Below are 15,341 nucleotides of genomic sequence, written 5' to 3' on the forward strand. Positions count from 1 at the left end.
CTTGAATCTTTTTCTATCTCATTAAAGTAATTCTTTGGACTTTTGATTGGCAGGGCACTAAACAGGTAATTTAGTTTGGGTAGAACTGTCATTTTTGTTATATCAGCTTGGCCTATCCATGAGCAGTTATTATTTGCCCAGTTATCTAAATATGACTTTATTTTTTTTAGTTTTTTTTTTTGCAAGGCAAATGGGGTTAAGTGGCTTGCCCAAGGCCACACAGCTAGGTAATTATTAAGTGTCTGAGATTGGACTTGAACCCAGGTACTCCTGATTCCAGGGCTGGTGCTTTATCCACTGCGCCACCTAGTCGCCCCTAAATATGACCTTATTTATGTGAGAAGTGTTTTATAATTGTTTTCAAAAAGTTTTTGAGTCTGCCTTGGCAGACGGACTCCAAGGTATTTTATATTATCTGAGGTTACTTTGAATGGAATTTCTCTTTCTAGCTTTTTCTGCTGCATCTTGCTAGTCATACATAGAAATGTTGAGGATTTATGAGGCATTATCTTATATCCTGAGAGTTTGCCAAAGTTGCTAATTCTAGTAGTTTTCTAATTTTTTTTTTAACAAAAAGTTTTGATAACTGCATTCCAATATAATTTGTTTCCTTAGTAATTTTATATATTTTATTTTATGCATTTAAAAAGATCATTTTTAGGAGTGCACAGGCTTCACCAGATTCCTGCAGGGGCCTATGGTACAAAACAATGTTAAGACATGGCTGATATGGAAATATGTAAAACATGATTGTACATGTATATTAGATTATATTTGTATCAGAGTACTCACATGGGGAGAGGGGAGAGAAGGAAGGGAGGCAGAAAATGTGGAACTTAAAAGCTTACAAATCAATGAATGTTGAGAACTATGTTTACCTTTAATTGGAAAAAATTTCAAAGCTTAAGAACCTCTTCTTAGGAGGAATTCAGATATTTGAATGAATAGAGAATAAAATAGAGGAAATATAATTTTGTTTAATTCAGTCATCAAGCAAATTAATGCTTACTATAGTTCATTTACTTCACTGGTTCAAAGGATGCTACACATCATGCTTTTGAATTCCCTCATTTTGCACTGGAGGAATCTTACCTAAGATCACATAGTTCTGCCTTTGTCAAAGCTGGATTTGAACTCACAACTCCTGTCTCAGATTAATGCTTTTTCTAACATGCTATGCTAGAAGTCCCATTGAAACCCATTACCATCTTTATTTGATGCTCAAGAAATAGGAACTTAAAGCAAAGAGTGAATAAAGCATTCAACATTTACTCTGCTAAGCCCTGTAGATAGAAATGGAAAAGGCACAGTCCCTGCTCTCTAAGCCAGCATATTCTAATGGGGAGGCCATTTAGAGGGAGCAGTTCAGCTGCTCATCAGATGGAAAAGCCCCATGGTTTTAAGGGTGCAGTGGTAAAGTAGGTGGTGATGCCTTATCTTTAATAAAATAGCAGTTTCTGATGTTGAACTTTTTGTCCACCGCAGGGATTTTGATGTAAAGAATTTTCCCTTCTGGTTATTCTGTAGTAGCTGTGGCTACAGCACCTGCAGGAGCAGAGGCCAGGCTCCATTTCAAACTATAGGACTGGTTTCCTAGGATGATGGCTAAAGGTGTTGGCAAGAAGATTTACTATTCCAAAAGCCCTTGGGTTATCTGCCACAGGGTCTAAGGGGAGCTTGTGATCAAGGTGGCAGTCTTGGTCCTACTTGGCAGATGCTCCTTTTTGCCTCTCTCCCAGAGTTCCTTGCTGTTTCAGCTTGCTTCCTCTGTGTATGTCAGTTGAATGGCATTTTTTGCGATGGTTGCCCCCCTCCTCCCAAGAGTTGCTTTCCTGGATGATGACTGGAAGTAGTGCCGGTAGTCTATGTAGTCTATGTAGTCTATGCAGTCTATGTAGTCTATGCGAATCATCAGGCTGAGGGCTCTTATTCCTATCTGCTTGTTGGTGAAAGTTGGTCAGTAGTTGTTGCAGGTGGTGAGGAAGAGATTGTGAAAACTCTCTCTCTCTTTTTCACTCTCTTCACAATTGTTTCTCCCCTCAATGTTGGCTTCTGGGGCTGGGCTGGTAGCAAGTTCAATGCTTTGGCCTTCCCAAGACTCCTGGGTTCCAGGTCAAGAGGCTGTCTTCATCATGGTCTGAGGGGAGGTGGTGATTAGGGTTGGGGTACTTTGATATGCCTGGTATATCCCTCAGAGGGAATGGCTACTTTAGCTACTCTGACTTCCTCATTCTAAGGGGTGTCCATTTTATACACATGAATATCAATCTTTTAAGGACTGGCTAATTTCTGCCCATGTACTTCAAATAACTTCACATCTATTAGGCAGGAGAGTGTTGATGGACATATTGCAGCTAAATGTTTTCTTTTGTATAGTATTAGTAGCTAATTGAAAAATAATACTAGTCTTAATGTTGGCAGATTTATGGGGTTAAAGTAGAAGCACCTTTTGATGTTATTTAATCTCCTTTTCTAGTTTGAAAATCCCTAATAAAGAAAAAAACAGTGAAGTCCAAAGTCTTATAGCTTGTTGCTTGACATTTCCTCTACAAGATTTTTTTCAGTTTCAAAAAGTGTTTTGGTTCTCAAAATGCAGGTGGACAATGTGGTTTGATTTCTTTAAAAGTTATGTCTTCAGCAATAGTCAGCAAATTTAAAATGAAAATAACAAGATTATTTGAAGTAAATACATAAAAATCATAGTGAGTCAAATTCTTAAGAATAAGAGCCATTCCCCAATTGAAAAGTAGTCAAAGGATGTCAACATGCAATTTTCAGAAAGTCAAAGCCATCTATAGACATGACAGAATACTCTAAATCACCATTTCCTAAAGAAATGCAAATTAAAACAACTGACTTTCCACTTCATACCTATCAGATTGACTGGGAAGAAATGAAAAGGATAGTGACAAATGCTTGAGGGTATGTGGAAAAATAGGGAATCTAATTTATTGCTGATGGAGTTGTAGACTAATCTAATCAATTCTGCAGAATAATTTAGAGCTATTCCCTAAAGGCTCTGAATCTGGTCTATAACTTTGGTCTAGCTCTAATAGGCAAGACCCTGAGCTGAGGAATACAAAACTGAAAAAGAAAAGTATTTGCCCTCAAGGAGCTGGGTTTGTATCCCAAAGAGATCAAAGAAAAGTGATATTTATGGCAGCTTTTTTTGTGGTGGTACCAAATTGCAAATTGAGTAACTGCCCATCAATTTGGGGAATAGCTGAACTAGATGCGGTATATTATCGTCTTTTAGTTTTTGCAAGGCAATGGGGTTAAGTGACTTGCCCAAGGTCACACAGTGAGGTAATTATTATGTGTCTGAGGCTGGATTTGAACTCAGGTACTCCTGACTCCAGGACTGGTGCTCTATCCATTCCACCACCTAGCCTCCCTAATGTGGTATATTATTGTGAAGGAATACTATTGTGTTACAATAAGTGATGAGGAAGATAATTTTAGAAAAACTGGGGAAGACCTAATGAACTGATGGAAAGTGAATAGAACCAGGAAATCATTGTGTTTAACAATCATAAAAGTTTAACAGTAATTGACTATGAAAGAATTAGTTATTCTAATAATACAATAATATAAGATAATTTCAAAGGACTCATGATTTTTTTAAAAATGCTAATCACTTCCATAGAGAGAACTCTGAGTGCAAATTAAAGTATGATTTCTTTTTAACTTTTTATTTTTACAACATGGGTAAAATGGAGGTGTTTTGCATCATTTGACATTTATCATGAATATCATTGCTTGCTTTCTTAATGGGTAGGAATGGGGCAGTAGGAAAGGAGAGAATTTGGAATTCAAAAACATCGATAAATAAAAATCATGGTTATTCAATCTGCTATTTACATGTACCATAAACTGTAAATAGGGGAAGAAAAGGACATGGCTCAAAGGTAGAGCATTCACTATCTAATTCGGGGAAGCTCTTCTTTCATCTGTATGGATGTATTTTATATTCTCCCCAATCAACTTACTCATTCTCCTTGGAGTCTCTTAACTAGTATATTGGAGTCATATTCCATTTTCCTGCCTACTATTCAGATTCAGTCCTCAGAAACAAAGACTGTCATAGGTTTAGTTTTAACAGCATCTAGCACAAATTAGCATTCAGAGAATGAGATATTGTAACTCCTCCACTGAATCTGTATTCTGGGGGATCCTGCTTACATGAAGGTGATTGTGACTCAAAATCATTGCCAACAGGGTTTTTGCTCAGAAGAGTCTGCTAAGTTGGCATAGATTTGAGATGGCTGGGTACTCCCTTTGAAGACAGCTAAGGATGTCATCATCTGAAAATTGATTTCTTTGGCTGTAGCAATTTATGAAATGGATGGGTTCCATTCTGATCTATGGAAATGCTCAATTTGATAGAAAATAATCATTATAATGAGAAATTGTAGCTGTGTACTTTGTATTTATAGCCTTAGCATTGCTCTTAAATAGGTTTTTAATATGTTGAGTGCTCTGTGCTTCTTGTTTTTCAGGTATTTAAAGTAGATTGTGTTACATTGACTTTTTATATTGTTTTACAGATACATTTAGACAACAAACTAGTAAATGGCCCCAGGTCAGAATCCATGGAAAACAGTAAATATGGCAATGGTGAAAAACAAACGTTGAAATTAAACCAGAACATCCTTGAAAATGTACAGACCAATGAAGAAGACACCATGACAGGTATCGAAGTAGAGAAAAAATGGTCAGAGAACAAGAAATCACATTTGACCATCCATGTCAAAGGAGACATCAATGTTCCTACAGCAGAGACTGAAAACTTGAAAACTTCTGAAGAAAATGAGAAAAAAAACCTTTTGAGTGACCTCATCGAGCCTTCCAAATTGTTTGCACAAACTGTTAAAAATGGCATTAAAAATGTATACTACTCACCAGCTGAAGCTGATGTGTCATTGAAAAAAGTCAAGTTTGAAAAAAATACCGATTTGATTGATCATGACACAGAAAGCAATCTTCCTCTCTCTTTGGGGAACACTATTAGCTCTGACAATAGAGCAGGTGCTTTGGTCCCTGGCATTTACCATGCTCACCTTATGAGGGAAGATAACATTTTGATGATACAGAAGACAGACTCTAGTTGTCACTCGACTCAAGACCTTGCTGGCATCTGTTTGAACAGTAATAGCAGTGCCCAAGAAAATCTGTCTCATGTAGTTACAAGGGGAAAAGGGTTTAAACAAGAAGTTCCTGAAAACCAGCCTATCAAGGAGTTGAAGCAAGATGATTCTCTGGTTCAGCCTTGTCTTCTATCTCTGATGAGAGACAGGAGGCTCACTCTAGAGCAGGTTGTAGCCATAGAAGCTCTCACTCAGCTATCAGAAGCTCCCTCTGAAAATTCTTTACCATCTAAATCTGAAAAGGATGAAGAGACTGCACAACTGACAACAAACTTACTTCACAGCTGTAAAGCAATTTTTTGTTCTGTAGGATCCCCTGCAGGAAAAGACTTCCAAGATCCAAACTTAAAAATTGATTCCCTGGTCCTGCATCCCTGTCCTTTGGAAAAGCCAACTCCTAGGAAATCAGTGCTATACAATGGCCAAAAGAATTCTAAGTTGCACAATAGTTTAATGACAAATCATAGTACAACTAAGACACAGACATCTTCAAGAGTCACCAAGTCAGGATCCATCACAGAACCAAGTTCCTCCAGGAATCACAGCAACAAAGAAATTGTTCTTCAGGGAAGAATTACTGTTGGTAGGTGTGACAAAAATGCACATGGTTTACAAGCAAGTAGCAAGTTGGCATTTTGCAGGCAATTACAGGAAAGTGGTAGCAAAAAGTTTGACTCCAAAAATAATTTGTCTTATAGGGTTACCCCTCACAGTCAGATAGAAGAAGATGTAGCTGCCCAGTTGGCACAACTTGCAAGCATTATTGAATCCAATAATGCAAAGCTGGAGGAAAAAGAACGTGCAAAGACATCTCCCAGCCTTGAGTGTCACAATGTACAGCAAAAATGCAACCAAGAACAAAGTTCATTTCAAGAGAAATCACCTGTCCCTATTCGGAACAATCGTAGCTCATTGTTGGCTAAGCAAAAACCATCTTCCCACAAAAAGGGGAAATCTGCCTCATGGAAACAGAAACTAAAGAAAAAGCCCCAAGCCAAGAACAATCAACAAAATGACCAGAGTGAACGTGAGCATCTGGCATGGCAGTACAGCAAGTTCCATGATCTCTGGGTAGGGTCTAAACTTCGAAGGTTGGGGTACATTTCTTCCCGTGAATTTCATGCTACAATGATAGAGCGAAACCCTTTACTTACCAAAGCTCCGAAGCCTCTCACTCAAAGTCCTTTATCATCACAACATAAAAAACTATTTCTTCCCCTCACTCAGATCAAATTCCACAGACATTTACCTGAGTCAGCACAGGAGAAAATGAAGGAAAAACTGTTTGGTTTTGAAGAGATCACAAAACACACAAAATCAGAGGGGATCGATCCTCTGACAGGAGGTGTGGTTCCAGCAAGTTTGCCACAGAGTGGTGGGTCCTCTACGGATCCTCTCTCTTTGTTCCATTTATACACAAAGTCCCCTCTAAGTAGACCAAGCGGCAATGTACAGTTGTTTACAGAAAAAGGTAACCATTCTCAGGTACAGCAATCAGTGAATGTCAATCAGCCTTTTAATCAATATAGCCAGAGAGCTGGTGCTACAGCTGGTGGAGACCAAACACAGCAGGATGCAGAAGAGCTGCCAAGGAGTCCAAGACTGCCAGTGCTTCCCATGGTGCCAGGCACCCTACAAACTCTCAGGAATGAAAATGCAGCATGTCCAGGTGGAACAACAATGGTGCCATCCCATAGTTCAGGGGCAGTCACTTCACATGGAATTGGCAATTCAGGGAATTCCAAAGGAAAGAACACCCTGAGCTGTTTCCTTGAATCCCCAATGACCTTCCTAGACCCACCTACCAAAAATCTGATTGATACACCCACCAAAAAAGGACCCTCTGAACTGCCGAGCTGTAGTTGTGTCGGTAAGTGCCATTAATTAGACTTTTTATGTATGGGTTTTAGGGTCAAGTGACAGACTTGTATGACATTTAGATGTCTACTGTTTTGTCTTATAAAATGGCAGTCCTTTTATAGCCAGTGGCTCATTGGCCAATTTGTTGAGTCTTAGTGGAACTCTATATCATTAATACGTGTATATATCTACATGCATATAGATATAACAATTTTGTGAGTATAAAAATATGTAGTGAGTATATTGTGTACACACCTACGCACACATAAACATACACCATTAAAGATATTCAAAACCAATAAGACTGTTAACTTGATTTCAAATTAGCCTCTTCCAAAGTCAGAATAAGCTCTGCTATTTTTTGCCTGTCTCAAAGCCAACTTCTTAAAGGCTAAATATGCTTGAAAAGGCTACTGAAGCAAATGAAATAGTTCATCTTTTTGTTGTGGTTGCTTTTAGAAATATATAGTGTAATGGGGATAGCAAGATACTTGGAGTCTGAAGAAACCTGGGTTCAAATTCTGATTTATTTGACAGATACTGTCTATGTGACCCTGTGGGTAAATCATTGAAACTCCCTGAGACTTGTTTACTGGGTCCTACAGAGCTCTTGTGAGGGTAGTGTTTTGTCACTCTGGATCTGCTACCAATAAACTGGCTTTCTTCTCATGGGAGTTCATTTCCTCTTACTCTCTTCTCAGGTTTCAGGGAATAGGGAATGTAACTTAGGGTGAACAATTTAATTTTGCTGTGAATAAAATATTAGGCACATTATAATCCCCATTTTGCAACAAGTTGAAATATATTTAATCGACTTTGAATCACCAGATGTAGCAATGACTCTCAAATTTGCTGAAGCAAAATTCAATTTTATATTTTTCCTTTAACTTCAAAAAGCAAAAAAATTAATATTTGTCTCTGCTCTTAAATCTATGTGGTTGTTTCTGGTGACCAGCTGATGGATTTGTTAGCTTCTGTGTCTTTAGACTAATAGAATTGGTGGGGGCGGGGATTTGAGAGACCAACAGAGACCTAGGTGATCTACAATCTTGGGATGAGGGGCTCTGCTACATCCTGCTTCAATGGACCTGGGTGGGGAGGAAATGATTTCCCTGACCAACCCTTTTTAAAGTATTTGCATATGAAATATGAGTTGTGAGTAATATGTGCAACTAGATTTGGTCACAGCCTCTAATCTGGTCTCATAAGTAATTTTATTTAATATGAAAGGTCATTGGATAAAGAGCTGACTTAATTCAGCTAGGTCAGGTCAGTCCCCTAATTTTACATCTGTGGAAACTGACGTCTAGCCAGGAAAGTAACATGTCCAAGGTTATATTGTAAATGGTATGTTTGAACCAAGGCTTAATGCTCTGGCTTTGTGTTAAAACATGGTTTACTAATCCTTAGAAAGACCTACCAAAGACCTACTCTTTCTTCCTTTGTTAGACAAAAAGGCAATACCTTAGAGATTCATCTATCATAGTAGTAGTATAGAATTTGGTAAACACAAATATGGGTGTCCAATGATGTTCAGTTACTGCAAGTACCAGGAGGACCTCATTATCCTAAGGAAATCACATCTCTATATAACATAGCACTTTGGCACAGTCCCCAAGGGTGATATCTGTCAGAATAATAGAAACCTTGCTGTCCTTGGTGGAAAAGAAGAAAGAGAGCCCTTTTTTTTCCACTGAAAGTTTTAAGTATTATTCTGCATATTATTCTTGAGTATTTGCAATGTGCTTTAAATTTCATTGATGATTTCTTGGGCTCAGTTATTCTTGGAGGCAGGTTAATGGTGTTTTCATTCTATAGGAGTAGCATGACAGTATGGTGGAAAGAATACTGGATGTAGAATTAGGATAATGGAGCTTTTTTCCTAGTTTTATGCCTCTGTTTCTCTCTCTTTCTGTTACTCCAGGCAAGTTTATTTTGCCTCATTTTTTTTCATCTCTAAAGTAGGTGTAAAATTACACACTTGGTGTTTTACTGGAAAGTTCCTGTTGTCTTGATAATAAATCATTATTATTCATATTGCTAAGGAACCTCTATTAAAGTACTCCTCTGACTCCTTTTATTATGGCAACAACTCTGTGTTCTCATTGCTTTGAAGATTTCTGCCTATCTGGAAAGCCTTTGAGTTGAGGCTTACTTTCAGATTTGATTGTCATTTGAGAACTTTCCTCACTAAGATCAGAGAGTCTTCTCATCAAAAGATTAAATAGCAAGTCATGACATTTTTGGCCATTGTCCTTGATGAGACCGACCTGAACTGTGAGAGGGCTTTGATGTACATCTGTGGAGGGAACCTACCCTGATAGAAAATCATCAGCTCATCTGGAGTACATTAAATTGTTGATAGAGGTTAAGACTAGAAGCCTTGTTAAATTCTCAGAAGAGAAACACTAACAAGTGAAGAAGTGGTTTGAGGTTTGAATGGGGTGTTTGGGTCATGGTTTGAACCATCATGTGACTCTTTCAGTAGGATCCCAAATGGGGTGACAGAGAGGAGATGATGATGATCATGGGTTTCATTTGAGTCACAGAGATATAGGTGGAAAGACCATCGTGTCATAGAGGTGGGAAGGACTTAGAAGCTCTGAACCATGGTATGAAAGAGCAAGAGTGCTCTTTTCAGTCATTTATTTAGCTTAAATTCCTCATTACATATTTTTCTATATCTATCTATATAAAATGATATGTTTTAATGTTCGTAGAATGTTTTATGAATTTCCTAGTTATTTTTCACAGCACTGGGAAATAAATGCTATTATTATCCTCATTTTATAGGTAAGGAAACTGATCAGGGTTAGTTAAATGTCTTGCCCAAGATCACACAGTTTGTGTGATCCAATGCTCTGGCTACTGCCATTTATTTGCAGGTATATTGTTACCCTGTGAGTTAAAATGATTTGCAGAAGTTTGCAACTTTTAGCTTCAGATTTTGTGAAATCTACTTTCTTCGAAATACTTTGTAACTTTCAAGTGAGACCAAATAAATTAATCAACCAGAATTTTCATAATGGTAGCAGAGATCCCACTAATAAGGAAATAGGTGCAAAGAAGATCAAATAATTATCAATTGTCATCAGAAAATAAAAAATAAACTTTAAAATTCTAGCCTTCTACCATTTAATATGTTTCAGGATCACCTGGGTTGCTTGTTTTGCCAGCTGGTGAGTGCTAAGGGAGTGAATTCTCATTTTAATAAATTAGAGGGAGTTAAGCATAATGACAAAGAAGAAGACCGCAAACATTAATTCTGTCTCAGGCATTTAGAATCGATTCTCTGGCTACCTTATTTATTTAGAACAGAACGGAAAGACCGGAAGAAAAGTAGGAAAGATCTTCGAGCAGTCAAAGTGATGGCTTGTACTTCATTGTTAAACCCCTCATGCTTCCTTACAACTCCATTGACTCACATTAGAAACAGGCCTTGGTTATCCTATCTCCAAACTTGCAACACATAGAAATGGGAAATAAGAGAGGGGTGCTAAAAGAGACAGTCACACAGGGGTCAGCATAGTGGATAAAGCACCGGCCCTGGAGTTAGGAGTACCTGGGTTCAAATCTGGTCTCAGACACTTAATAATTACCTAGCTGTGTGGCCTTGGGCAAGCCATTTAACCCCGTTTGCAAAAAAAAAAAAGAGACAGTCACTCAGAAATAAGAAGTAACAGCCATAATTGTGATAAGGGAGAAAATATTTAAAGGGAAAAAGTATACAACTCCAAAAGTAAAGCATTTTGGGACTAAATTTTGGAGTCCTGAATGACCCTTGAAGATTTTGTTGCACTTCTTTCATTGATTATGGGTTTTTAAGTTGAAAACACCTGAGAGATCTTCTGATCCAGCCTCCTCATTTTAGAAATGAGTAAACTGTATCTGAGAGTAGAAGTGACTTGTGTTTAACCACACAGCAAATACCAAGGCTAGGTCTATGAATATGACCTCAAGCAAGCAAAAAAACTTTAAACTGTGGTCAGTAATATCTGTTCAAGACAAGCAGATGTGTGTGAGGCATCTCTAGCACTGACTAAAAGAAAAATAGTTTTGTTTCTTATGGGCTGTCAGCAATCAACCAGGAACCTGATCTTGTCAGCAATTGTTCCCTTAGGGTTCTGGAGAGCCAAGGGTTTCATTGATAATCCTTTCCAGGGGCCTCAGAGAAAGTATTTTGAATTACTCATTATTTCCTTTTCTTGCATCACTTACTTCTTTCCATTTCTGTAGGTCATTCAAAATTGACTGTAATAAATGTGGCCCTTAGGCAGAATTTAAAAGTTACTCTAATTGTAAGTTTATAGAATCAAGATGACATTAAAAAGGGAATGAATTAAAAAGCACGCATGCTGGTTTCTCTTTGCCTCCTAGAAGAACTAAGGCTTGATGAGGGCTAGGATTCTAAGAGAATAGAACAGGGTTGCTTCTGGGCTCCCTGTCTCTTCTGGCTGCCTTTGTCATTGATTTTGGTACTTGAAAGTTCCATGTTCTCCTTAGCGTGGACACTCCCTCCACCAGTGTAGAAGTTTGGGATTTTCACACTAAGTAGATCTTAGTCAACCTGATAATAAGCCTCTCTGCACTCCATAATGAGATACATTCTTGGATCACAGAAATTCAAGTGGTTGCTGAGCCAGTCTTCAAAGACCTTCTAAAGGTTATACTTGGCATTACCTTCAAGAACCCAGGGTTACTTTAAGACCCCTACAAGCAGGAGCTTGGTAGTAATTTAGAATTAGCAGTTTCCAAACTGATTCCTACCAAATCTTTATCAAGAACCGTTTTCCATATCTATAAGGAATTTTGTTGTGATATTTTGATTATATTCTTTAGTGTTTGCCCCCAACCTTCCTCAATTTAGTAAAAACAGCTTACCCAGATGCATCTGTTAAAACAATTCTGTTAATCCTTGAGTTTAATATTATTATTCCTTCCACAGAACAAATTATAGAAAAAGATGAAGGGCCATACTATACACATCTTGGAACAGGACCAAGTGTGGCTGCTGTCAGGGAAATCATGGAGGCCAGGTGAGGAAAAACAATCATTCCTTGTATGTAAAAACAAAACCAAAAAAAAACCTTAACTGTGAGTTTGCTGACATTAGACACACATATTACTCTCCATTGTGACCTTCTGAGGCAAACCTGGGTTCTTGAAAGTATTGCCCATTGATCACCAAGATCTGGATGGTCCTCCTAGGTGGGAAGTGCTTCAAGCAAGCTATAAACCAGGTGACAGGTCACATATCATGGTTAGAAGACTGCCCTGGCAATGTTTGATGAGCCTCATCACCAGAAGATTGCTTGATGAAGTTTATCTGGTTACAGAACCAAGAAATTTATTAAATCATAAAGAGGGGGGGTCATAATCTGCAAGGGTAGAGGAGGTGTCCACACCAGGGAAATCATAGGTCTTTGGACTATGGCTCTGATTTAATGCTCTCTGAGAATAACTTCAGCCAGTCAGGTAGGTGAATGAAGTAGACACTAGTATTGTTAATACAGGGCTAATTAAGGCACAAGAAAGGAGAGCTTGTCAAGTGGTATCCCTCTGGTGTTCCTAAAGAATTGCTCATTCTCCCTGGATAATTGTAGATCTTGTTCATTCTTTATAAACATAGACAGCTAATTCTCTTTGTTATGTGAGATGGCTCTCTATATGGAGGAAGAGGAATACTGGGAGAAAATTAGGCTATGTAAAAGATGTCAATTAAAACTTAACTTGAAAAAATAGAAACTAAAAAAATCACAAAGCAAGAATTGAGCACATTATTTGTAGATGGGAACTGGGCTGGACAGTGTATGTTAGTACTCTTGCTTTTCTCACCTAGGACATCATACTTCTTAAAATAAGCCAAGATTGTGTTTGTTTTTTTGGCTGCTATATCATATTGTTGACTCAATGAGCTTATGGACCATTAGAATCCCCATTAGAATCTTACTGTCTAGTCATGCCTACTATATCTCATACCAGTGAAGTTGATTTTTAACAAAATGTAGAACTTTGTTATACTCCAGTCTCCTTTAAATTCCATCTTAGAATATTTGGATCAGTGTTCTAGCCCAGGGCCCTTCGCCCTTTTTTGTGTCTTGAAGCCCTTGAGCAGTCATTCTAATGGTCTGTTCACACCCATTCAGAATAATAGTTTTTAAGCACATAAAATAATAAGATGATTCTTTTTCAAAAGTTTTAATATTTTTAGGGTAAAAGCCCCTGTTGTAGCCTTTAAAGCTATTTTTGGCTCCTGATTTTGTCACCCTCCATGTTCTCAGTTCTTCTTGACTCTGTATCATTAGCAGGTTTGAGCCTCTCTGTGCCTTTGTACTAGTGATTGACAAAAATGTGAGCCAGCCTGGAACCCTGTCCTGATCCCTTGAGTTTGCTAATAGACACTCCCTGTTTAGTTGAGGATTTCTTTATGGGTCCAATCATTTGACCAGTTCTGAATCTCTCTGAATCTCTCTAATAGTCGTATGTATTTTATATCTTCCCACGTCTTCACACACCATATATTTTGGTAAAATTATGTAAGGTACATCTAGATCATGGCTTATTAAACTTGATTTTCATAATCCCCCTAAAGATCTGGGGATATATTTCAATAGGTCTATGAATTTGGGTGGAATTTATTTATTTACTAATTTCCTTTAATTATTTAAAAGCTATTATTCTGTGAAAGGGTCCATAGTTTCACTAAATTGACTCTCCACAGGGTAAAGAACACTTAATCTAGAGCATTCCATATCTATTAAATCTATCAAATAAGGCATTAAAATTCATCTGGTATAACCATTAATTTTTTTTTGATTTTTTCCAAGGTAATGGGGTTAAGTGACTTGCCCATGGTCACATAGCTAGGTAATTATTAAGTGTATGAAGCCAGATTTGAACTCAGGTTCTCCTGACTCCAGGGCTGGTGGTCAGTCCACTGTGCTACTTAGCTGCCCCCAACCATTTCTTGATAAACTATTAGCTTTGTGATCAGTAATCTTTCTCTACTTGTTCAGTTGGTTTGTTTTTTTCATAATATATTCTATAATTCTACTCAATTTTCCAGTTTTGCTCTTTCCTCAAGAAGTATCTTTTTATTATTTAACCCATGCTATGATTTCACAACTGGAACTTTGTCCCAAGTCTCTGAAATTTAAAAGGGACTCTGACAGTACTTTGAGTTCTTCATCAGTATAGCAATAATTAGCACTTTGTTACCAAGAAAAATCACTTAAAATACAAAAGCATCATTTGGCGACTTCTTTCCCTCCTTATGTCATTGTATCCCCCTCCCTATCAGAGCATCCCAGATAAGTCTTTCCCTGGCTCAGTATGAACTATTTCCTCACCTCACCATGGCAGCCTCCAGCCCTCATGCTCCCCCAACCTTCTTGCGCGCTCTCTCTCTCTCTCTCTCTCTCTCTCTCTCCAACCCTCCTTCCTTACCCTCTTTCTCTCACTCCCCTCATCTCCCGTCCTCTCTCTCTCTTTTTCTCCTTCCTTCTTTTCATTTCTCTCCTTTTTTTTCTCTCTTTGTGTTTTTTTCTGCCTTCTCTCTCCCCCTCTCCACTTGAAACAAAACTGAGGACATTTTTTGGTTTCTTTGCTCTGGACTTGGCACTAGTTAGAATTCTGATTAAACATGACACATATTTACTTAAGGAGCTTTGAATTTCAGAGAGTACTGCATCAGGTTTCTTCTTCCAATTTTTTTTATACTCAGATATGGTGAAAAAGGAAGAGCCATTAGGATAGAAGTCGTCGTTTATACAGGCAAAGAAGGAAAAAGCTCTCAGGGGTGTCCAATTGCCAAGTGGGTAAGTAGTTGGTATTTCTACACTTTGGTGGGAGGGAAAGATGGGAGAATTAATTGGTATTGCCTTGGTCTTTAAATTTCCTCCAAAGGGTACTTGAATTTGGTGCTAAATATTTCTCTCTATTACAATACTAGTTGGAGAGATGAAATGGAAGGGTCCCTGGGAGGCAGGAGATAGGGCTTCATGTCTAGATGTCTTAAGTCAAAGTAAAGGACTTCCAAGAAATGGAAGCTTCCATTTCCTAATCTATAAAAAGGACATTCTAGGCTGTTGTGAGGAAGGCTCCTTATTGGTCACAATTTGAGGAAATCCCTTTATTTCCATTTTTGTTTATAGTACTTTGGATTAAAGTTAATATACATTTTCTTTTTTTCTTTGGAAAGATTGTATGTATTTTGAGTTTTACAACTTTTCCCCTATTCTTGCTTCCCTCCCCCCACCCCTCACAGAAGGCAGTCTGTTAGTCTTTACATTGTTTCCATGGTATGCATTGATCTATATTGAGTTTGATGACAGA

General features: G+C 38.0%; 1 protein-coding gene across 5 annotated transcripts in view; it reads left to right on the forward strand.

Annotated features, from left to right (window-relative positions):
* TET1 (tet methylcytosine dioxygenase 1) overlaps positions 1–15,341 on the forward strand; it is a 153,208-nt gene that overhangs the window by 60,793 nt on the left and 77,074 nt on the right. For all 5 annotated transcript variants that reach the window (XR_012477698.1, XM_074232405.1, XM_074232406.1 and 2 more), the window contains 3 exons: positions 4,548–7,017; positions 11,953–12,043; positions 14,731–14,824. Coding sequence is in view for 4 of the 5 variants with exons in the window: in XM_074232405.1 (XP_074088506.1) it covers positions 4,548–7,017; positions 11,953–12,043; positions 14,731–14,824 (2,655 nt within the window). In the remaining variant the exon portion in view is untranslated. The remainder of the gene's footprint in view (positions 1–4,547; positions 7,018–11,952; positions 12,044–14,730; positions 14,825–15,341) is intronic.

The sequence above is a fragment of the Macrotis lagotis genome, chromosome 4 (genome assembly GCF_037893015.1).
Source record: "Macrotis lagotis isolate mMagLag1 chromosome 4, bilby.v1.9.chrom.fasta, whole genome shotgun sequence".
Classification (NCBI taxonomy): Eukaryota; Metazoa; Chordata; class Mammalia; order Peramelemorphia; family Peramelidae; genus Macrotis; species Macrotis lagotis.